A 23,457-nucleotide genomic window follows, 5' to 3' on the forward strand; every position below is an offset into this window, starting at 1 on the left:
CCCCTTGGGCAACATTCAGGGGTGAGAGGGACTGGACTTCGCAGGGGCAAATCTTCCTGTCTACTGAGGGGAAGGGGAGTGGGCCGCAGATGACTAGGCCTGCCCACTGCCATCGGGGGCTGCTGCAGTGGCCAGAGTGCTGAGGGTCACTGGAAGCTTCCTTTCTTGACCCACTGTCATCCTGAGGCCAGGAGACTTTCTTGGCCTTCTCCCCCCAGATGGAGGGTCCCTGGCTGCAGGCTGCTACCCTGGGCTCCTCCCCTAGATTCACTCATGAACTGAGACCCCATGTCCCTCTCTGGGGTTTTTGGGGACCTTCCTGAGCCTCATTTTGTTCCTTTGCCAAGATGACCAAGCTGGGCCTTAGCAGTCAGCTGGGTTTGGTGCTGGTCCCCCTGCCCCATTCCCCATCAGCTTGAGAGAGATGGGGGAAGATCCATCTAGTCCCCCTTGCACCCCCAGCCCAGGAGGTGCCACAGGTGGGAAGGGGCCTAGACTGAAGGGTGGGGTGAGCCACGGACCCGGTGAGGGGTCCTGTGATGACGTACAGCGTCTGAGGCTGTGGCTATATCCCTAGGATGCCTGGGAGAGGCAGGTACGGGCCGAGGGGACGCCCCTCACCAGGTATTACAGCCACTGGAAGAAACTGAGGGACAAGGAGATCCTGATGGAGATCAGCGGCAAGGAAAGGGTGAGGGACCAGGGAGCCAGGGGAGCGGCTAGGCTTCACCCCCCTCCCTGCCAGGGCTGGGAGTCTGTGCAGGGGGGGGTCCAGCGGGGGCTTCTGGCTGCCTGTTACAGTCATGGGGTGGGTACTCAGACCTCAGGAGAGGTCGGAGGATGGGGGCCAGAAGGCTCTGTAGCTTTTTGCTCAGCCCTCACCACCTGGGCCTGTGCGGCCTTCATCTTTCCTCCAGCTTGAAGAGTTGAACTTCCCCGAGATCAAGCGACAGAGACCGGAGGACAGGAAGGAGGAGGACAGGAAAGAGTTCAAGGACCTCTTTGACCTGGACACCGACTCAGAGGAGGAGGGCGAAGGCCTCTCAGTGAAAGGTGGGAAGCACCCTTCTGGCTGAGCTCTGAGGGGAGGGCGGCATGGGCAAGGACTGGACCTCACCCAAGAGGACTGGCGAGCACATGGCATAGGGGAGAGGGAGAATGACTGCCTGGGAGGCTGCCTCGGATACCAGGTGCTGGGTCTGTCCAGGGGAAGGGGATCCTCACACCATGAGTTCCACTCTGTTTGGCCCTCCCAAGGGTCTGGGAATGACTAAGGTGAGGGGGACCCCAAACAGCCATGGCTGGTGGACGTTTGTCGTGTCTGCCAGGAGATGGAGCAAGCTCAGAGGCCTGGCTGAGAGTCCCAGCCCCCCCAGAGAGCAGATGCCTTCTCAGCCCATAAGCCTCCTCTTCCTCCCCCTTTCCCACTTTCATTGGGGGATGCTGCACCGACCAGGCTGGCTAGGGAGGGTCTGTTTTGAGGAGGGGTCCCCCAATGTTCAAGCTGCCTTTTGTCACTGGAAGGACGTTGCCTCTGCTTGACCCCACTGGGTGCTGAACACCAGGTGGAACTTCCTGGCAATGGGACCACCCCCAGAAACGGCTCCTCAGGGAGGGAGCCCCCTTGGGCCTGGCCCCAGCCACAGCACTTATGTGGTGATCTTGGAGCTCTCTGCCTCAGTGTCTCATGTGACCCGGAGCCTTCTGGTGGGGGATTCAAGTCTCCCTGGGGTCTGTGCCAGGGTGGGGCAAGGCTGGGAAATGGCCCCTGGCCTAGATTAGTGACAAGGATGGCTGTGACCCTCCCTGCAGTGCTTGGGTGTGAGTCTTCCCCTCCGGCCCCACCCCCACCCCCCGCCCAGGACTGGAGTGGAATGTTTCCATTATCCTCCCATTTTTGACCGGAGAAACAGATTGTGTGACTGAGGCAGGATTTGAATCCAGGCCTCCTGACTCAAGTTGTCAGGATCCTGTAGATTGCAGGGGTGAATGTGCCAACTTTGACAGGTTTTCTGGGCATGTGTATCCCCGAGTGGACCTGTGCTTGGCCAGGGCAGCCTCTGACTGCCTTGCCCCTCCATGTGGTGTGGTTGAGGAGGGGCCACCCCCACCTGCCCCCGGTACCCCAGGAGCCAGGGCCAGCCCTTCAATGAGAGGGCCCTGCCATTCAGTGCACCGTCTTCATTGAACAGAAGCAAACTGAGGCCCACAGTGGGACCCAGCCACCCTCACTCTCTGGCAGAGTGGAGACTCAGGGCACCAGGGTAGGCTTGGCCTGACCCCTGCCCAGCGAGGGAGGGGCGAGTCCTTGGACCAAGCTCAGAGGTATAGAGACCCTTAGTCCAGTCAGTCACACCTAACTTCCTACTTTGTACCAGGTCTAGGGGCACAAGGGCAGATGCTGCCCTGGCAGCGGGACTGGTCTAGGGGTGGGGGAGAAGGGTGTAGATCTCCCAGCCGGAGGACATGTCCACATCCATACTCGTTGAACTCGTCTTCTGCTGTTCCCCCTTTCATGGCCCAGGTGTATCAATAGACAGGTGTCACTGATACATGGGGGACAGGGAGGGCCCTCCTTTCTATTGAGGACTTGTGGGCAAAGGGAGGAGGCTGGTGGGTCTGGGTTTCTTGATGAGATCCTGGGTGAACCCCAGAGAGGTAGGACAAGGGAGGGGGTAAGCAATCCTAAATGGTCCTGCCCCCCCATGTGGGGGACACCCTTGGCAGGGCTGACTCCATGTGGGCAGCTGGTGGGGGGTGGTTGGAGCTCAGGTCCTGGAGTTGGGAAGACCTCAGTTCCCTTGGGCCTGTCGCCCCGGGATCCTTCCAGACCTCGGACAGGGACAGCAGGGCAGAGGAAGGCACACTGGGCACTTTGCAGGACCTCATGACTGATCACCCAGCCTGGGACTCCAGGGAAGGAGGGAGGGAGGTATGATTTCTAGGGATTGTGAAACATCAAGCAGTCAGCCTTTCACCCCCACACTTGATCCCCAGCTAACTGCCCATTGGGAAGGCTGGACTTTTGGCATGCCTCATCTTGGCCCCGAGGAGGTGGGGAGCAGGGCCTAGGCTGCCCCATGCCTTCAGAGCTGGCAGCCTGGGGAACCTAAGGCTTCCCTATTCCCAAGCTGGGAGGTGGGGGACTTGAGGGCCAGTGTGTTCCCCTTTTGATAGAAGAGCAAACAGGCTCAAAGAAGGATGAGGCTAGTCCAGGGCCACCTGAGCAGACCCTTGGTCTCCCATTTCCATCCAGGAGGGGCCTAGTGCCCCCATCCCTCCTCTTCCTTCTGGGGAGCACATGCCCCCAAGACCTCATGGAGCTAGGGCAGGACCTCAGAAGCCACTGGGGGAGGGCAAAGGTCCCTGGGCCCTGACTTCTCTAGACCTGCTCCGCCATCTCTTGTTGTGGGGTGGGAGGGGTGATGCCAGCTACAGCCCTGTGCGGGGGGGGGGGGGGGGGCTTGCTGCTTCCAGCTCTGATGGATCTGTGATGGCGATGGGGAAGGAAACCCACGAATTTCTCTCATTTACCCCCTGACAGGTCTCAGGCGGGGAGACAGGCTGTCGGAGATTATTAATGACTCGGGGCGGGCGGGAGCCAGGGGGAGCTGGACGCCTCCTGGCAGGCGATTAGAGATGGGCCCTGGCCGCCCAGCGCCTGGCCTAATGACTTCCCCCGTGGCCGAGGTGCTGATGGATTTGGGGAGGGGCCGCCCACGATGCCGGACAGAGGAGGGCTTGTGCCCTCAGCCTCCCTCCCCAGCCCCGTGCAGGCAGCTGACCACTGCCGTTTGTGTGTCTGAATTACAGGAAGGGCTGGCTCCAAGAAAGGTCGGGGCGAAGAAGGGGACAGCGCAGACAGCACGGACGAGGCATCTGACCTGAGTGGGGACAGTGAGGACCAGGAGAGCGAGGAAGAGGACGAGGACAGCCACCCCAAGGGTGAGAGGCTGGCGTGGTGCCCACACTGAGAAGCATCCTGATTAGGCTGGCCCAGGGTGCCGTGGTTTCTCACTGGGGGAGGGGGACAAAGTAGGGTTTGGGTGGGGCTGGGGGTCCCTGCAGACACCACCATAGGAGTGCTCCCCCCCATACCCACCAGCTGCTCCTTCCTCTCCTGCTATCAGGGACACCAGTGGCCTCAATACATTAATTAGTGCCATGATTAATTAGTGATGAGATGCCGGGACTGCCTGGCATGTCCCTGCTCAAGCAGAATTGCCCTTCTCCCCCAGGCCCAGGAGAAGCCTCAAAGCTGCCCCCGACTGAGCTGGAGCGACTGGCCCATGGAGAGGCCGATGTGGTGGAGGAGCTGCGGCTGTCCGATGAAGACTGAGGGACTGCCAGAGTGCTGCCCAGCTGGTGGGGCCTTTATTGGGTTTTCTTTACAATATAAAGAAGCTTAAATGGACCCAGAAGTCTCTCTAAGAAAAGTTGGTGGCACGTGCAGCGTGGGGGGGGAGCCCTGGGGCCAGGGATGCCAGCCACCCCTGGCCCCTCCCCAACCCCTCGCTTTCCTCGTCTTTGGTATGGTTGAAGTGGCTCGAGATGCATAGAGACCTGAAGAAGGGGCCGGGTCCAGGCTGGGGGCCCCTGGGGGCCCCAGCTCTGCTTCGGCCCCCTCCGAGCTGCTTCCAGAAATTCTTTGGATTTCTCCCCTCTCCTGGGCCTCAGTCCTGCTGTTCAGGGTTTCTCCTTTTCACCTTTTGTTTTTGGCCTCAAAAAGAAACAAAGCCGGGGCAAGGCCAGGGAAGTGCCCGGGGCCGGACACCTGGCCTGCCTGGAAAGGCCAAAGGTGAGGTGGTCCACAGCTGCCCTTGGGGAGGGGTCTCCGAGGGCCTTGTTAGGAGGGAGGCTTGGGCACATCTCCCATCCCCACCAGCAGGGAGGACGTCCCATTCTCTTGTTTAGGGGAGCCTCTGCTAGCCGGGAAGCCACCCCCAAAGGGGGACGCAGTGTTAGCCGGGGAGGTGGGCTGGAGTTCTGGTAGCTCCCTGTCCGTCGTCCCCCGAAGTCCAGGGGCCTGCAAAGGGAGGGCCACGGGGAAGCTGGCCATGTAGAAGAGTCTGCCCACGCGCTTGGCCACCTGGAAGAGAGGGGGGGAGCATGGGCACTCTGGTCCAAGGAAAAGGCAGAGAAATGGAGGCACAGTGGGACCCCAGCCCCCCACCCTGAAATCACAGGACCCAGATTCAAATTCTGACAGCTTCCCAAGGGGTGACTCACATGGGAGCGGATCTTCAGGGCAGGGCCCAACTTCAGCCCCATGTTGGTCAACAAATGCTCCTCAGTCAGCAGGGGCAACGTCTCCCCATCGATGGCCTGTTCTCTGAAAACCTGGGGGGTGGAGGGGGCCAGGGTCAGCCCCTCCCTCCTCCTACTCCCCACCTCTCCAGGGAGGACCGCTGGGCCCCAGCCCTCCCAGTTCTTGGGATGGTTCCCACCTCCCACTCTGGTCCCTGGGACAGCCCAGGGGTTTCCGGAGGGAGCTGAGAAGGGGAGCCAGGAAAGCAAAGAAGTCGGGGCAGCTCCTTTCCCCCCTCCCACCCAATCTTCAACAGAAGACAAACCCCCTTTGTGAAGCTGCTCAGCCCTGGGGGCACAACGACTCCCCTGGCCCCCTTGCCAATCCCAGACACTGGGGGGGTGAGGGGGCTTGTGGTTCTGTCCCACACACACTGCCAATGTACACACAGGCCATGTTGGGGGGGCATCCCACCACAGGCGGGGCCCAGGATTGGACAGCAGCAGCCCCCGAATCCCTTCAGGATGGCTGGGCCAAAGGACATGCCCATTGTCTGTGTCTATGACCTGCTGGGGATGGGACAGAACCCTTAGTGCGTGAACCCCCCCACACACACTGCAGGGACCCCCTTCCTGGCCTCCCATACCGGGGCATACTCTCCGCAACCAGCCAGGCCACCCACGAAAGTGCACACATCATCCACTGTCCACTTGCTGACGTCTTCGGGGCCCACGGTCTCCTCCCCGTTGTCCAAGATCAGTCCCCCCATGGTGCCTGCATAAGGAGAAGGGAAGGGGGGGTGACCCTGGGGACTCCTTGGCCTGGTTTGCCTTCCCCTCCCCCAAGGAAGTGAAGAGACCATGAGCCCTTGGTAAGGGTCATCCTAATAAATCCCCCCCCCCAAGCCCTGGCCCATCTCTTCCTGGGCGGGGGAGGGGCTGTCTGCTTCAGAGGGCCCCCCCCTTCCTCAGCCCTGATCTGTGGGCTCCATGTCAGTGGTTTTGTCTCTGACTCCTTGGAAGCTCTCAGCTTGTCTTGGGGTGGGGGAATTTAGGACAGTGTCTTCCACTAAAGACCCAGCATTCCCCTTTTCCCAGCCCACCAACAAGGGAGACACACCCACCTGTGTGAAAGTAGGGGCTGACAGTATAGGGGAGGCTCAGAGGGGCTGGTAAGGGGGCACCCAGGAGGGGTCCCTTCCCCTCAGCTCTGCCTGCCGGGCCGTGCCCTGGAGAGTCACCACTGGCTCCGCTGGCTGCATCCTTGGGGCCATCGGAGGTGCGGTTGGCACCCCCCGCCTCCAGCCTGGGAGCCTCAGCCTCCTCGCTGTCCGACTCCTTGGAGTCCTCCTCTGGGCTGTCCTGGGCCCGGGCCCCCGGACCTGTGGTTTCCTTGGCCTCTCCGGGCCTTGCCACCCCCTTTCTGGCAGCGGGGCGCTGACGGGCCTGCTCCCTGGGGGGCGTTGGGGGGCCCGGACCGGGGCAGGGGGCTCCGTGTGGGGGCAGGGCCAAGAGGGGAGCCGAACTGTGCCTCAGCACCAGCATGGCACTCCGCCTCCGTTGAAGGTCCTCGTGGAGAGAGGAGGGGGGTAGCGAGTGGCTCTCAGGGCCCTCGTGGGTTCGAAGAGCAGGGTGCTCCTGGGGAAGCCCCAGAGGGTCCCCCGTCAGCAGCCTCGGCCTGTGCAGGCTCTCCAACTCCTTCTGCCGAAGCAGTTCTGCCGACATCTCCAGCCTAGGGAAGGAAAGGGGGTCAGCACACCCCTGCTTTCCTCCACCCCAAGCCAAGTTGGAACCAGACAGGCCCCAACCCCTGAAAGAGGGGGCGGGCCAGTGGCTATCTGCAAGGCTACTGGTCAGGTGCCTCACAGTGGCTGGGTCCATCTGCCAGCTTTTGTTTACTGGAGGGGGCAATCTCGGGGTCACCCTCACCTGGCCAGGCTCTGCTTTCGGAGAATTTCCTGTTGTCTGGCAAACAGCTCAGCCTGGGCGGGCTGAAGGAAGCCATAACCTGGCCGGTGGAGAGGGCAGAGGCAGCTGGTCAGTCCGGCCCAGGCCATGCACCTTAACCCCCCCCCAACCCCTCCAGTGCCCACAAACCACTAGCTGCAGCCCAAGGCTTGAGCAAACACAGCCCACCTATTGTGCCTCCTCCTCACCTGGGGTCTGGCAGAGAGCTGAGGGCACCCCCAGGAAGGGGGGTCTGAGGTGGGGGCCCAGGGCAATGTGGGGGGCATTCTGGGGCGTCAGCAGTGATGGATGGGTCAGGTCCCTGAGGGTAAAAGAGAATCAGACTCGGCCCAGATTCCCCCTACCCAGGCTGGGGGGGGGGGGCTGGCGAAGCACATGCTCCGCCTCTGGAGCTCTGGGGGGTTGGGGGCTCCTCCTGCTCATTTCCCAGAATCTCCCTTGGCCCTCGCGGCCCCCCCACCCCCGGCCTGACTCTAATTGCGCCTCGCCACTGGCGGGCAGGGGGAGGGGGAGCGGTCGATGCGCCGCTCGTTAAAGCCTCCAGCAGCCCCCGCCCCCGCCCCCGGCGGCGCCAATTAATCTCGGGCGGCGGCGCGGAGGCGCTGACCTTGGCGGGCGCCGGGCCGGGCTGCGGCCGCAATTACCCGGCCCGGGGCGGCCCTGGCCCCCGCCCGGAGGGGGGGCACCAGCTGCGGGCACGGGCAGTTCGGGGGCCGCTGACAGTCTGTCTGCACTGAGGCCCCTCCCCAGTGACCACTGACCTGCCAGCCACAGGGGCCACTCTGGGGGGCCGGCCTCAGCCTTCACACACACACACACACACACACACAGCCAGAGCCCAAGGAGCTAGGGAGGGGCGCCCCATTTATGTCCCCCCAATCCGCTCCGGACCCTTTACCTATCTGAGAAGTGCCCGCTGACAGCTGTTTCCCGATGGGGGGGGAGGCCCTGCTTGCGTCGCTGCCCTGCCCCCCCTCCGGCCCCGCCTCCGACTGCAGCCCCCGCAGAACTGCTGGAGGATGAGGGGAGATGGGGCTCCAAGGCCCCGGGGCTCCTCACGGCAGCTGCAGCTGCCACCTCCTGTCTGAGCCTCAAGAGATCTGGGGAGAGAGGGGGGGCACCCCGTGAGCAGGCAGCCAGCCCAAGGCCTTGGGGATCCCCCCAAGAACTTGACATTGGGGCCAAGGCGAAACCAGGGCGTGCCTCTCCCCTCCCCCACCTAAGGACTTGCCCCGGTGGCCATAGGGGGAGGGGGTCACCGGATGGGGGGGGCCAGGAGATAAGAGGCAGAGGGAACACCGGCCATCAAGCCAAGGCTGAGGGGCAGCTGGGGATGGGGAAGCGCAGAAACGGGGAGCTCGGGGCAAACAGGATGGGGCCCCCTGGAAGGAACTAGAAACAGCTTGGCGGCCCCCCTTCCACTCACGGGATTTGGGGTTCCCCTGAGCAAGAAGGAAGGAAACCCTTCCCACCCACGATGGAAAGAAAGAAAACAACTCCGACCCCTCGGGCAGCATGGGGAACCCCCAATCACCCACACACTTCCCAGGTTCCGAGGAGTCGGGGGGACCCCAGGGGCTCCCGGAGAGACTGGGGAACCCAGAACCAGCCAGCCTCCAGATAAACACTGGGCTTCGTGAAATGGCAAGGAAACAGGGAGACTTCCCACACACTGAAGGGAGCTGGGGGGCCCCCAAAGGGGCAGACTCCCAGCCCCTCTTCTCTGCCCAGGTCCCCCCCCCGCCTGTGGCCGGGGGCTGCGGGAAGCTGGGCAGCCCGGCCCCCCGCCCCCCCAGTCTCGGCGGCTGCTCCCAGATTAATGAGCCGAGAAGAGCCGGCTCCGGGCCCGGCCCGCCCGCCCGGCCGCCCGGGGGCCCGTGATTCCGCCCCGGGCTCCGCGCCAGCTCCGGAGCCGCATTGATCCCCAGTGACCGGAACGGCCCCCGCCCCGCCCCCTCCCCCCGCGCTGTTATTTACAGTCGGGCCCTGACGGCGCCGGGGGGGGGGGGGAGATGGGGGGCCCTGAGTGACAGCCCCGCTCCAGGCCCCGCCGCCGTGCCAGCCCCCCGCCCCCGGCCCTGCAGCTGGGGGAGGAGGCGGGGGGCGGGGAGGCAATTAAAGGGAAGGGTTTTAAATTATTAAGATTTTGTGAATTATTCAGGCCTCGGAGGCCACAGCAGCCTGGGCTCCCCGCGCCCCCGCCGGGGCAGAGCCGTCCCTCTGAACCGGAGAGCGTGTGTCAGAGGAAAACCGCCCCCCCCAGCTTTGGGGTGACTGTCTGACTTGGAGCCTGGGTGTGTGGGGGGCAGCAGGTAGCAGCCGATGTGGGGGACTCCTGTGAGGCTGTGTGCCACTGCCAGCATGCGAGGCCGCCTCACTGCCCTGACTGCCATGTGGAGGGGGGCGGGGGGCCTCCAGGGCGAGTCAATGACCAGTCCCGGGGGGGGGGGCAGTGAGAGAAAGGGTCCGAAGGTGGGATCTCTCCACACCCCTCCGCACTAGCTCCCACCTCCATCCCCCTCAGCTCAAAAGGGGAGGAGACTGGCACCCGCCCCCCAGGTAGCTAGAGCAGGCCATGGGGGGGGATGGAAAACCAGATGAACAGAAGGGGGTGGGGCGAGAGGCTGCAGCACCCCTCAACATCCTGGAACACCACTGGAGTGGATGGGGCCGGGAGGAGGAGCCTAGGGCCAGCCTGGCAGAGGTGGCTGCCCTCTGGGAGGGGCACTCACCACTGTGGCTGGGCAGGCCCACGCTGCTGGCCAGTTGGTAGAGCCGCTGCTGCTCTTCAAAGGCGCCAGGCTCACTCAGGGCCGACATCATCCTTCGGTAATGCTCCTCAGGGGTCATCTGGGGGGCCGGCTCCTCCCGCAGGGGGGAGGGGGAGGGCTCTGGGGGAGAAGCAGGGAAAAGGGGGAGGTCGATCCAGAACCCCCGGGGTCCATACACTAACAATCCCCCCCTACACATTTTTCCTGGATTCAAGCTCCATTTACATTCTGTATATAAGGAAAGCTTCCAGCCAGGCTGGCACACCAACATCCCATCTCCCTCACACATATGTGGGTGGGCACATGTGCCCACGAGAACATGCATGTTCATAAGCCCTGGGGTTGCCTGCCCTGATGTGGCCACATCTAGAGTTTCCCTAAGACAGGTAGGGCCATTGCCAGGCCTCAGGTAGGACTGCCCAGTGGGCAGCCCCTCCCCAGAGGCTCAGCCCTTACCCTTGGGGGACTCGCTCCTGGGCTTCTTCTCCGTGGGGCGGTCACTGCCACCGCTGCTGGGGGAGCAGCCCCGCCTTTTGCCTAAAAGGTCATCTGGGTGAGGGGAAGTGGTAAAGAGGGGGCAGAAGGGAGGAAGAGCAGGGGGAGGGGTAGAGAAGAAGAGAATAGCGTCAGACTGTAGCTCAGGGAGCCTCCACACCAGCCAAAGCCTACAGGCAGGTGGGCAGGGGCAGGTTAGAAGGTCAGTGTCACCCCCCCCCCCAGGTCACAGCCCTCCAGCCCCTCCCCCCAACAATCCCCGTACTGAGTTTCATGGTCTGTGAAGCTGCCTGAGGGCCCTCCTGGGCTTCCAACAGGAGGCGCCTCTCATGTCCTGAGCCAGCCTCCCTCCTGCCTCGCTCGCCTTCCCAGTCTGAGCCTCCCTCCCAGTTCCTGCCTCTCTCCTCCTCAGAAGCTGAGGTGCCCTCCCCCCTTATTAGTTCTGAATCACTCCCTCTTCGCCTCTTTGAATCTTTTCCCTCTCTTGGAGTCTTCCCCCGTTTTTTCCCTTGAAATCTCTTCCTTTCTCAATCTCTCCAAATGTCTTCTTTCAGCCTCATTTCATGATTTTCCCCTCTGAATCCCCCCCCCCCCCATTCCTTCCACATCCCCTTTTTGATTTTCTGCCTCCTTAGCTTCTGTCGGGAGCCTCTGACTCCCCTCTCAGTCTCATTTCAGCTTTCTCCTCTCTGAATATCTTCCCTTCTCACTTTCTGTTCATCTGGATCTCTGTTCCCTCCCTCCTCTTTCTGAACCCCATTCTAAACCTAGGCCCCTGGTCTCATTTCATCTTTTCCTCTCTGAACCCATCTCCTCCTCCTCCGGAATGTTCTCTTCTCCTGTCTCCCCTTCTCTCTCTCCCTCTGACTTTCCTTTGTGCCTCTGCCCCCCTTGCTTCTCTCTTTCCTCTCACTTTCTCCCTCTCTTGTCTCCCCGTTTCTCTCCCCCCTTTTTCTTCCCCTTGCTTCTCTCCTCTATCTCCCCCCTGCTTCTGTCTCTCACTTTCTCCCCCTCTCTTCAGTATCCCTCCTTGCTTCTCTCTCCTCTTCTCTCTCTCTCTCTCTCTCTCTCTCTCTCTCTCCCTCTCTCCCTCCCCCTCCCTCCCTCCCCTTCAATCTTCTCCCCTGAGAGTGTCCGGAAGCGCCCGGAAGCGCCGGAGCCAAGCCTGCATTAGAGCCGCCCCCCCCCCAGGCCGCCCCCACCGCAGCGGCCCCCGAGGCTCCAGAATCAATGTCCTCCCGTAACGAGCGGGAACGGGGCTGATGGACAGGAGGGGGGGGGCCTCTGCGAGCCCGGAGCCTGGGGACAGGGATGGGAAGTGGCAGAGCTTGGGGGGGGGGGCATCCCACCCTGCTCATCTGTCAGGAGCTCGTTAAAGATGCTCCCGGGGAAGCCGCGCCTGGAACTGACCAACCGGCGGCTGCACCTGGCCACCCGGATGGACACCGAGGGCCCAGGCCGGCAGCCCCCTCCTCTTCCCCCTCCCCACCACCTCTGCTTTGTCCAAGATTGTCAAATCCACCTGTGAGTCCTGGCAAGGAGCCGCCCACCCGAACCCTCAGGAAACCACACACACACACACACACAAACACACACAAAAGCAGGCGCTCTCCTCCCCTTCTAGCCGCGGGCAAAAATGGCCTAAGTCAGCTCATTTCTACATTAATGAGGACTGAGGAGCCCAGAGCGCCCCCAGGTGTCATTCCCTTTCCACACCTCAGTCTCCCACTCAGAGAAATGGGCCCGAGGCACTACCTTCAGAAGAGACTGGACTCCAACCAGCCAAAGCCAGTAGAGAGCCTCCCAGGGAGACCAGAAACCCAACCTGCCCCTAGGGCCAAGACCAGAAGATCCAGTTGGTTTTTTTTGTGGTTAGTCAATTCATTTTCCCCAATTCCAGGGGAAAAAATAGGGCAGCTAGCTGACACCGAGGACACAGAGGGGTCTGGGGTCAGGAAAACCTCCTGAGTTCAAATCCAGCCTCCGGAGTTTCCTGGCTGTGTGACCTTGTGCAGTTCACTTTACCTCGTTTGCCTCAGTTTCCTCATCTATCAAATGAGGTGGAGAAGGAAAGGGCTAACCCCTTCAGAACCTCTGCCAAGAAAGCCCCAAATGGGTCACAAGAGTCTTGACTGAATAACAAGGGGGGAGAAGGATTCCCCCCCCCCCCAGCTTCAGGAAACACTAAACTAAGGATCACCAATTAGAGATCTAATGGATTTCAGATCACTCCCAGCTTTTGCGCAAGGTAACAGATCCCAAGAGCTCTGCTGACTCCCCGATTCCCACCACTAGTGTTTGAGGTGGATTTTTCTTTTTAATGTAGGTGGCCTGACTCCAAGTCCTATGGAGCCAACCTGGGTCCCACTGTGGATGAAAATCCCAGATCCCCACAGCCTCCCCCTTCTCCCTCACCCACATCAAACCCGGGGCTGTACAGGAGGGACGCAAGCGGCTCCCCCCTCAGCCCATGCCAACAGAGGCAGCACCGGCAGCTTGAGGACCACCCTTCACCCAACCTCCAGACCACAGAGCGAAGGAAATGAAGCCCAGAGAGGCTTGGTGCTTGGCCCAGATCACACAGCCACAGCTGGCCTTCCAACTCACTTTGAGTGGTTTCCAGCTGGTAAGGAGAAGGGCTGAATGAATGGGACCCCCCTCCTCAACCCCCCAAACTCATTAAAGGTTCCGGTTTTCTGGCGGAAGACGCTTCGCCATTCCCCCCCCCCCCCCCATCCTTTTTCTTATTCCCTTAATCCGTCATCTTTATCAGCCCGGGAAGCGCCGGGCGCCCCGATCAATCTCCGCATTAGGGCTGACAGAATGGTGCTAATAACTTATCGATCTCCGCCCGTCAGGCCCCGCCGCCCGGGGCGCCCAGGGTGGGGATGGGGGGGGCAGTGGCAACAGCCGCACAGGCCCCCAGAGACCCAAGTAGAGAGGGGACTTAGGGCACAGACACAGACAGGACATCGGGGACCAGATGAGACTGTGTGTGTGTGTGTGTGTGTGTGTGTGTGTGTGTGTGAGACAGAGAAGAGACAGAGAGAGAAGAGAGAGGGGCAGAGAAAAGGGGAAGGACCCAGGTTAAGATGGGAGAGAGAAGATTTTAATATCAGGAACAGGAAATGTAGACACTAAGAGACAGAGAGGCACAAGCAGAGACAGACTGACAACAGAGACATTGGGAGAGACAGTCTGGGGATGAGACAGGTGGGGGTAGAAATAGAACAAGCTAGAGAAAAAGAGGAGGCATGGGGGGGGGGCAGGGGAAATGAAGCCAAATAGATTCAGTCAGAGAGAGGCAAAGAAACAGGTGGAGGCAGAGGGGGAGGGAGGCACCCACAGTCACGGGCTGAGGTGAGAGCCAGCGGAGATGAACCAGAGCTCAGGACCAAGTGGAGGGGAAATGCCCGCTCCCCAGCTTCTTAACTTCCAAGTTGTTACTGTCCTGGAGCCTCAGGGGCCTCCACAGCCCAGGATCTCCTTCCCTATGAAGCCTTTATCCTGTTGACTCCTCTCTGTCCTAAGCTCTGGTTAGACAGTCAACCTAAAAACCTAAGCACTTGCTACAGGCAAGGTACCGACCAGACTAACTGCTTCTAGTCTGCTGGATGCCGTTTGCTCCTGCCCACCTCTGAGCTTCTGCCCTAAGGTTGGCAGGCCCTCTCTCCCCTCATCACCTGTGGGCAACTGCTGCACCATTTCTCTAAGTCCATCACCCTTCCTCCCTCTTGGGAAAGGGCAAGGAAAGAGCACTTATTAAATGTTTATTGTATGATCTTTTTCCTCACCACAACACTGTGAAGTCAGTGTTATTATTATCTTCATTTTACAGTTGAGGAAACTGAGGCAGACAGAAAAGAGTGGGTGTGGGGAAGGCTGTTTAACTAGAGGGGCTAAAGCAGAAGGCAAAGGAGAATCAAAGTCATCCACTGAACCTTCCTCTCTACAAATTCCCCTCCTTCCCCCCACCCCATTGGACATGAAGACATAAATATGGACAAACACTGAGACCTAGCAGACCCAAACATACCTCTCCCAGAGCTAAAATCTCCAGCTGGGGGAGGGGGAGGGGGAGAAGGAATCGAATTTCTATAAATCACCTGGCTCATAGGCAAATATGCTGCCTTGACACTGAGAACCACAGTCTTCCCTGCCCACCCCACCCCAACCTTCAAGCATACTTTGCCATCTTTGCTCCTGAAAAGGAAGATGGGGGGGGTGCTTGGACTGGGGGAAAAGCTCTGATTTTCCGGAAGGCAGGAGGATAGACAGAGGCTGAAGGTCAGGGTCAGAGGATGGAATCCAGCTTGGGACAATACTCTTAGAAAACAACACTCATTCAGACCTGGACACTAAAGGGGCCCGCCTGGGGCAGCGCTGTGTGAGGAGCCAGGGCTGGGAGAGCTAGATAGAGAATACCCAGAACTGGTACCATCACAGCTCAAAGATGGAAGGAGGAATTAGTTTTCCCTTCAGACCAGTTATATCTAAGTGTAATAACTCTTCAGTATTATTCCCTTTTCAGGAAAGTGTCTGTCCTAATTAGCTCTTTAGCTGTTTGGGGAAGGGAAGCCAGGAAGAGAGAAGGCAGGTGTTTGGACACCTGCATTTGGTAGGTAGGGCAGAGCACCCCTGGCTGGTCTGGTGTTGGCAACAATTATGGCAGGAGGTCAACCAGGAAAGAACTGTTGGGAGCCAACTGGCCTCCTTACCCCCAGGGACTCCAGTTTAATAAGGCAAAATCACAGCTATTACTTGTCCAAGGCAACCTCATCCCCAGGACTTGGGCCCACAAGCAAGGGATGGAGTGGTTTGCACCCCAGCTCTGCTTCTTTGGATGTGGTGGAATTCTGAACAGGCCTGGCTCAATTTCATCTTTTATCAAATGGTTCACCTAGACAATATATAAGGTTCTATAGCTCTTCACTTGGACAGCTTCTCTTGTAAGGGCTTTTCCAGATCTAACATTCTATGCTCTGTATTGTAACAGACTATGCTGAGATCTCACCCAGATCTGATTGAGTTCTAAAGGTCCCTCCTAGCCCTGAACTCCTCCCTCTTTCCCCCTTCTAAGTCCTTGTTTTCTCCCAAGTAGAACATTCTCTCTTCTCAGATCCCCTCCTAATTTGGATCCTAAGGTTCTGAAAGCAAATGCCACCTGGCCATTGCCTCCTGACTCTGCAAAGTCAAAGCCACAAACATGTACTCTGACAGGAGATGTGTTGGAGTCAGCAACCAGGGCCAACATCCTGCATGCTCTGGAACTCATTCTCTCTAAAGTCGGTGACTAGAATCTTAATGCCCCTGCTGGTGGTTAGTCTTCCCTACTCTCTGTCCCTGATTAATGTCCCTAGGTCAGCGGTGATGACCCCTAGTTAGTGTCTCCCCATCGGCGTTCCGGTCACTGACCTCTGGTTACCGTCATTGTTCTCTCATCAGTCCCATGATTACTGCCCCCTACTCAGTTTCCAAGTTAGTGCTCCATGACCACTGTCCTCTCCTCAGCTCCGTCACCCACTGGTCCTCCCAGTCACCATCTCCCAGGCAGCCCTTTGGCCAGTTCCCTGGTTTTCCCAGTTTCCCAGTTAGTGTCCCTCTGGGCAATGTCTTTTACTCAGTCCCTGGTCAACATCCTTGGCTTCTTCAGACCTTCACCTTGGCCCTTCTCTGCCTCTTCTTTCTCCCAGGACTGAGGATTCAGGGCTGGCTTGTGTGTGATTAAGAGATCTTAAAGAGTGAGGGGGGGCCCCAGCTGGCACACAGAACATCTCGATCATTACCTCGGCTCACGCCGGCTCCCGGCCGATCGATAGGGCAATTAGATTTTATCAGCAGCCTGCTTGGCCTCCCTCCTGCCGTCAGAGCCCCACAACTGCTCTCCCCCTCCCCTGCTCCTTGTCTCCGGCCCACCCTGCCCCAGGCACCAAAGGCAGAGGCTTCCCCCCAGCTACCGAAACAGAGACAGAAAAGAGAAAAGTCTGTGTGTGTGTGTGTGTGTGTGTGTGTGTGTGTGTGTGTGTGTGTGTGTGTGTGTGAGAGAGAGAGAGCAAAAATCACAGACGAAAGACTGACAGCATCTGCTGAGATGCAGAAATCAATGGAGAGAGAGAGACAGAGACTAAGAGACAGAGAAGTAGCGACGATTGGTCCCAAAGAAGGGCTCTAATGGGGTTGGGGGAACAGAGGAACAGAGACAGAACAGCTCAGGAGTGAGGAAGCCCAAGACCCATCAGCTCTTCTCAAGAAGAACCCTCCCCTGCCCCCATTTGGTCTCTCAATCTCAGAGTTACCTTTGACCCCTCTCTCCCGTCCTACAACATCAGCCAGTTTTGGCCTAGACACTTTGACCTCTCTATAATTCCCTCCAAAGTGTTGCCAGCTCATCCCTCCTTTTTCCCTACTACGTTTCATTTACCAAGGTCCTCAGGAGCAAGGGGCTCTCTTCTCTATCCTCTCTTACATTCCCCCAAGGAGCCCCAAGGGGCAGTCTCCCTCTGGTTCTTCTTCCTCAGACTTTCTATTCCCTGAGGTTCCCAACCTCTCAATCTTAGGGCAGTTAAAGCAGAGGGAACCATCTAGCATCTCCCACATTGCTCTGGCATTGCTTCATCTTCCCTTTTCACTCCCCCTGTAAACTTCCCCATTTCTTCAATTTCCCAAGACTCCCTATACCCTTCTCCAAGCAAAGTCCACCCACAGGGACAGTCTCCTCCCTCCCCTGGGGTAGACTGTGGGTGGAAGGAAGATATGGGGGTTCACTCATGTACACAAGAGTGGGCATTTATCTAAGGATGTATGTGTAAAGGTATGTGACTGGATGGCCAAGCATCTATGTGTCCTTTTATGTATCTGTGGGTGTTAGCAAGTGTCTGAGAAATTTAGCCTGTTCCGTGTGTGTGTGTGTGTGTGTGTGTGTGTGTGTGTGTGTGTGTGTGTGTGTGTATTCCTAGCTTCACATGTTTCTGCCTCCTTTTGGTCAAGGCTAAGCCTATAGACTGGATGGACACAATAGTGGGTGCCATAATAGTGGACACAATAGTGCCCAGAGGCAGCATCCTCCCCAGCCTTCCCCTCCCAGAGCTGGGGCACAGAGAGCAGACACCTTCCCTCCACCTCCATGACTCTGACCCAGACCCTCTGGGTGACAGTCCTCTCACCTGCTGGGCTGAGGCCAATCTCAACGCTGCTTCTCTGGAATTCACAGCGGCTTTGGCGCTCAGGCATAACGAGGTGGCGGCTCTGATGCAAATTGGAGATGATGGTAGAGAGGTCACTGTCACGGCTGTTTGGGGAAGAAAAGGGACCAGGTAAGATGAGATCAGCCCACTGGCTACTCCAGAATGGTGTGTGTGTGTGTGTGTGTGTCTGTGTATGTGTAGACACAGGAGAAAGACATCCCTTCCCTGGCTTTTGGATGAAATGGAAAGATGAGATTGATAAAAAGAAGGAAGCAGGGATGAGAAGCAGATACAGATAGATGCAGACCAGGAGAGTTTGGGGCTCTGAAGGAGAAAATGTTGCTTTCTAGTATTTCCATCCTGGAAACTCCCAAGCCATTAAACAGGCAGCATCAAGGTCAGTAAAAATGGCCAGTAGGTGGTCAGTTTAAAGTTGTGGATGCTTGGCTAGAAGCCAGAAGACCTGAGTTCTAATTATGACTGGGTATATCCTTCCTCAAGGCCTCATTTCCTAAATCTACAAGGTGGGCAACAAATCCTTGGCCCAGAGTCAGGGGAGCAAAAAAAAAAAAAAAAAAAAAAAAAGAGGTCTTGACTCTGTTCTTCTGGATCAGAAAAAGACAAGGGGACATTGGGACATTTCTAGGGTCTCAGTGTCTGAAATCCCCCCCCCCCACCATGGCCCAACAGTTAGGTACATACAGTTATATAAACTCAGAGACTTGAGGCCGAGTCAACATACAAAGTCACAATATACATGATACAGACAACCAGCATCAGCAATGTACACAGACACCCATAAAGCCAAAGCTACATCCAAAGACACACAGGCACACAGAGATGCCCAGCAACAAAACCCATACGTACACAGGCATAAACACCCACACATGTGTGCGCACACACAAACACAAACACACGGCTACTTCAGGAAGGTTTCCATTACCTGAAGTGACAGGTGTCATTCAGGAAACCTCTGCATTCTAACCACTGTCCTTGCATAAGAATGCCTCCCAAGCAGACCATTCACTTGTAATAAATAAAGATTTGTAAACCCTTCCTGGTACTTGCTTTATCTCCTCAGGGTTAGGTAGCCTGAGCATATGCTTACAGATGGACAGAGAGAACAGGAGACCCTGCAGGAAACCCCCCTGGGGTAGGGGAGCTGAGGCGGGGAGAGAAAAGAGATAGTGACAGAGAGACAGAGAAAGAGAGAAGAGATAGAGAGAGACAGAGAAAGAGACAGAAACAGAGATAGAGATAGAATGAGAGAGCCAGAGAGACTGAGGAAGAAAGACAAAGAGACAGAGAGACAGACAGACAGAGGTAGACACACAGAGTCAAAGAGAGATAGAGGGAGAGACATACACAGAAGAGACACAGAGAGAGAGAGAGACGGAGGGAAATGTGTGAATGTGGTCAATGCGGGCTCTCAGTTTTCCCCTCATTATTATTAACAGCTTATTAACACCTTCATCCAGACAGAGGGACATAGATAACACTTGAAAAAACCATTAAGAGACCCCCCTTTTCACGTTGATTTCCTCTACAGCCTCCTCCCTGGCACCCCCTCCCCAACCTGACAGCCCCCACCCTCACCACCTCCCTACCCTGGATGCTGGCTCTGCTCCCTCCACAGAATGACCAGGGAACCCTAATTCTAACCTCATTAAATATTCCTTCGGCCTCAGCTGCCCACTCCCCCCACCTTCCCCAGGGACTAAGCTAGGCCTCTGTTCCTTTAATCAGATCAGTTTTCATCAGAAACTCTAACCGGGCCCCCATCCCCCCTAAGTCCTGGGGCTTGAGCCTGGAAGCAGGGATCCTCAGGACCAGCCAGGGGACATTGAGGGCCTGTCCCTTCCAGCCTCTCTAACAGTATGACCCCTTTATTTCTCAGTCCGTCCCTCTCTGCTTCCCTACCTGCATCAAGGGGCTGACCCTTCCCTCTAGTGAAAGTTCTTCCTTCCTCGTGTTATGACCTCACCCTCTTCCTTGACCCCCCAGGGCCACAGAGGCACCTCCCTCTGGAGCTGCCAGCCCCTTCCCCCCAAGTGGCAAGGCATGATCCTCTCTGAGCTGCCCTCTCCAGCATTATGCAAATAGCTTGAGTTGTGAGCAGTTTATAGGATTAATTGGGAGTGATTAGCAGGTTCTTTAATCAGACAGGCGCATCAATGAGGGGGCAGAAGGGATGAGGCTGAGAATCGCTGGCCTCAGCATGGGGAGGACAGCAGATGGGGAGCAAAGGGGGGCAGAGCAGTAAACCATCCAGGGACCCCTGGAGTCCCAGAGGCAGCCAAGTCAGTGGAAAGACGTTTTGAAAAGCACAAAAGCCCTGGGTTTGAATCAGCTCCTTTGGGAAACCTTCATGGAAAGAGGAATAGGTGGTTCCTCAGTCTCCTCGTCAGTGAAATGGGACTAAGATGGCTTTATCATCAGACAGCTAATGAATTTCAAATGGGAGAATGGAAGGAAAGAGGTTCCCTAACATGATGTATTAATGGTCTTTCCTTGCAGTACCTTCACGGAAAAAGATCTCTGTCCTAATGAGCAAGGTCTATCTGAACAGTTACCTGAGGTTCTCAGGGCCTAAGACTGAGCCTGGCTCAGAGCAGGCCCTTTTGATAAACTCACTAGGAAAATAGCATCTTTTTCATACCCACTAGTATTTTTCGGATTTTCTCCCATCTGTGGGCTCCTAACCACTCCCACTGCCCCCAGAGACCAGTGCCTCAGCACCTTGGACAGCCCCACAGTCTCTCTCCTCCAGTCCATCCCTCATAAGTCAGAGGCAGGTCATTTTCCCCAAGGGAAAACCCTCACTGTGTCCTGTCTGGATGGACCCTTCTTATTCTGGTTTTCAAGGTCCATCTTTCCAACAGCATCTCACCCTGTTCTACTTTGGAGTCTTCTGCCTCCCTAGACTTTCACCCTCTCCTGTCACCATTCTCCCTCTACTCAGACCCCTTCATTCTTCTGGCCTTCCTTCTCCCTCACCCACCATGACCTTGTTGCATCTCTCTCCTTTTATATAACTTTTCCTGTGGAAGAACTGTCTCCAGTGGTCCTGGGCCCAGGCCAGGAGGCTCTAATGGAGGACTAAGGTACAACGCAGGAGGAAGGACCCTTGGAGGCCATCAAACTCACCACCTCATTTTAAAGATGGAGAAACTGAGACATAGAGAGGGGATAAGCTGTACCTAGGGTCATACGGGTAGTAGTAAGTGGCAGACAGAAGATTCAAATCCAGGTGAAAGTCTAGTTAGAGGGTGGAGGAGGGCTTCAAAAAATTGGAACTCAAAATTTAGGAAAAAAAAGAATTTTAAAAAATAAATACAATTCACTTTAAGAGAATACATTTAGAGTGAGTAGGGACTTCAGAAGACACTTCAGAAGTCAGATGAGGAAACTGAGGAAGGGGATGGAATGCAGATCACACAAGTAATAAGGGGCTGAATGAGGCTTTCTCCCTTCTAGCACCTCTGTTAGCTCTGCCCTCAGTTATGTCTCTTCTGGTCTCCACACTCTACTTCTCTATGCAATCCCTCAGCGACCCCCTCTGAATTTCCCTGCTGGGCTCCAGGGGTAGCCTACTGCTGGTTCTGATTCACTGCTAAGAGGACCTGCTCTAGTCCCCAGGACCAAGGGAAGGAAATTCAAAGAAAAGACCCGGGCAAAGACAGATATAGAAAAATAAGAGACTTCCACCTAGAGGGGAGACGGGCAAAGAGAGGGAGAGCCCGCCATGCATTCCCGGCTCTCTAGCAGAGAGCAGTCTGGCCCTCTGGGGAGCATGGTAGAATCAGTGGTTGGCAGAAGTGTGACCCTGCTAGACACCCCACCCATACACACTTGGGTACACTGGGTTCTCCCTAGATCCCCGGAAGCTAAGGACTAGCCAAGCAAAGTTGGCTGAGGACCCCCTCCCCTCCTAATACAGAATCAAGGGGATTCATCAGGAGAGACAGACAGATGGAATCTGAGTTTTGCAGACATTCTGGGTCCACAAGGCTTCTGGTATCTGCCCCGCCCCCCCCCACCCCCAGTGGCCTAGACAAGTCCAGGATGCTGACTCAGCAAGAAGGGCCAGTGGCTGGAGGTGGGGATCTGCTTATCGGCTCAGGGCTCCCGGCTCAGAGTCTAAATCCCCTTAATCGCATTGTCAGCTCCCCGGCAGCTCTCCAAGGAATGGGGGGAGGGGGGAAACTGGGCCCACTCCAACACCCCCTCCCATCCCGTCACACCCCTTTAAAGCTTGGGGGCCACCATCGGGGTCAAAGACTGGGGAAGGATTGGGAGCTCTTCCATCTGTATAGAACAGATGGACAGACACATGGGCAGACAGTGCTACTGGGCTGACCCACCTCTGGGGCCTGTCACCCCTAATGTAGGCTGCAATGGCTATAGCCTTCACAGAGGAAGGGAGGGGAAAGGGTGGTGCCCCCCATCAATAGTCTGTTCTAGAACTGCAGGAGATCTTAAAAGACCATCCAGTCTTGCTTCTCATTTTACAGATAGGGAAATTGAGGCCAAAGGGTAGCAGTGGCTTGCCCAAGGTTACACAGGCAATAAGTAAGGACAGGAGGGAGCTGGTGATTCAGGTCGATTTGGAAAGGAAGGGAGAGTTCCAGAAGATAGGGCTTTCTACCAGACCAAGGGCTACCCAAGAGCAGACTCATTCCCCCTCCTTTTCATCTTGTCATCCCATCTTGCTCCTCTCAGCTTCCCAAGGTCAGCCTCTGCTGCCTCCTGGCCCAGGCTTCTCAAACACCATTTTTTCCCTCAGCCCCAGGCCATGTCTGCACTGGGAGGACTTCCCCTTGGGAATACTTGGGGTTCAGCGATAGGCCAGAGACAGAGAGGCTCTTAGCCCTGACCCCTGGAGTGGGCCCCACCAGGCTGGGGCAGGAAGCCAACCTTAGGAGCTGGGAGGAGGAGAAAAGAGGCGCCGCCTTGATTTCCCCACAGGCTCTGCTGACAAATTTATCCTGTAATGTCCCAAGTAAAAGGCTCATAAAACGTCATTAATGTTCATGACAGGTCATAAAAATGATCAGTTGAGCTGGCAACTCCAAAATGAGGTAGAAATAAGTTTAAAGATGTTTTTATTGTAATTCTGCTCCATAATCTGGCCCTTCTCAGGAACGTAAATACCTCTGGAGTCCTGCCAGGCCTAGGGCCCCTCTTCTTGGGACAGCTTCGGGAGCTGCCCAGCAGGTCGGTGGCAGGAAGTTCATTCTCTTATCTACCCTCCATCTCTCCTGTTGCGGTTGAAGGCTCCTTCCCGGGACCCAGGGAAGGCATTATTTGTTTGTATACAAAATTCTTACATGAGTTGGCCACAAATCCAATCTTCCAAGCAACATACGGGGGAAAAGCCCAAGCCCTTCAAAACTCAAATACTGCCTCTAAGGAGGGTACTTTAGGCAAATCACCTGCTTGGTCTCAGTTTACCTAATTAGAAAATGGAAGTGGGGGGGGAGATTTATCTCTATCCATAGCTTGATTACCTACAACAGTCCCCTTCCCTTTGCTCTGATGTCTCCCTTGTCTATTCATCCAGCTTTTCTCCTTCTGGCCCTTTTCATACCATTCCAGATGACTTGAATAAGACCCTCCCTAGGCCCCATGCTTGGAGAACAGGGTTAAGCCTTGGCAGGGCTCTCCTGGGGAATTCTAGCTATTGCGTTGGCTCCTCAGGATGTCTGAGCCCAACAAACCAGACGCATCCCTCTGGCCTTCTTCTCGGATGGCAGCTTAGACTGGAATAAATTCAGCCAGCAAAGCATGAC

General features: G+C 57.0%; 2 protein-coding genes across 4 annotated transcripts in view; one reads left to right on the forward strand and one right to left on the reverse strand.

Annotated features, from left to right (window-relative positions):
* The window catches only part of NOC2L (NOC2 like nucleolar associated transcriptional repressor), a 36,075-nt gene extending 31,655 nt beyond the window's left edge, over positions 1–4,420 (forward strand). For all 3 annotated transcript variants that reach the window (XM_074218802.1, XM_074218803.1, XM_074218801.1), the window contains 4 exons: positions 578–691; positions 918–1,053; positions 3,814–3,945; positions 4,239–4,420. In XM_074218802.1, coding sequence (XP_074074903.1) covers positions 578–691; positions 918–1,053; positions 3,814–3,945; positions 4,239–4,339 — 483 coding nt within the window. In that variant the 3' untranslated portion in view covers positions 4,340–4,420. The remainder of the gene's footprint in view (positions 1–577; positions 692–917; positions 1,054–3,813; positions 3,946–4,238) is intronic.
* SAMD11 (sterile alpha motif domain containing 11) overlaps positions 4,345–23,457 on the reverse strand; it is a 39,948-nt gene continuing 20,835 nt past the window's right edge. Inside the window, 10 exon segments of the mRNA XM_074218800.1 lie at positions 4,345–5,089; positions 5,230–5,340; positions 5,895–6,022; positions 6,372–6,979; positions 7,177–7,255; positions 7,404–7,516; positions 8,114–8,315; positions 9,948–10,106; positions 10,443–10,535; positions 17,645–17,769. Coding sequence (XP_074074901.1) covers positions 4,847–5,089; positions 5,230–5,340; positions 5,895–6,022; positions 6,372–6,979; positions 7,177–7,255; positions 7,404–7,516; positions 8,114–8,315; positions 9,948–10,106; positions 10,443–10,535; positions 17,645–17,769 — 1,861 coding nt within the window. The 3' untranslated portion in view covers positions 4,345–4,846.

Source organism: Macrotis lagotis, chromosome 1, assembly GCF_037893015.1.
Source record: "Macrotis lagotis isolate mMagLag1 chromosome 1, bilby.v1.9.chrom.fasta, whole genome shotgun sequence".
In the NCBI taxonomy this organism is placed as follows: domain Eukaryota; kingdom Metazoa; phylum Chordata; class Mammalia; order Peramelemorphia; family Peramelidae; genus Macrotis; species Macrotis lagotis.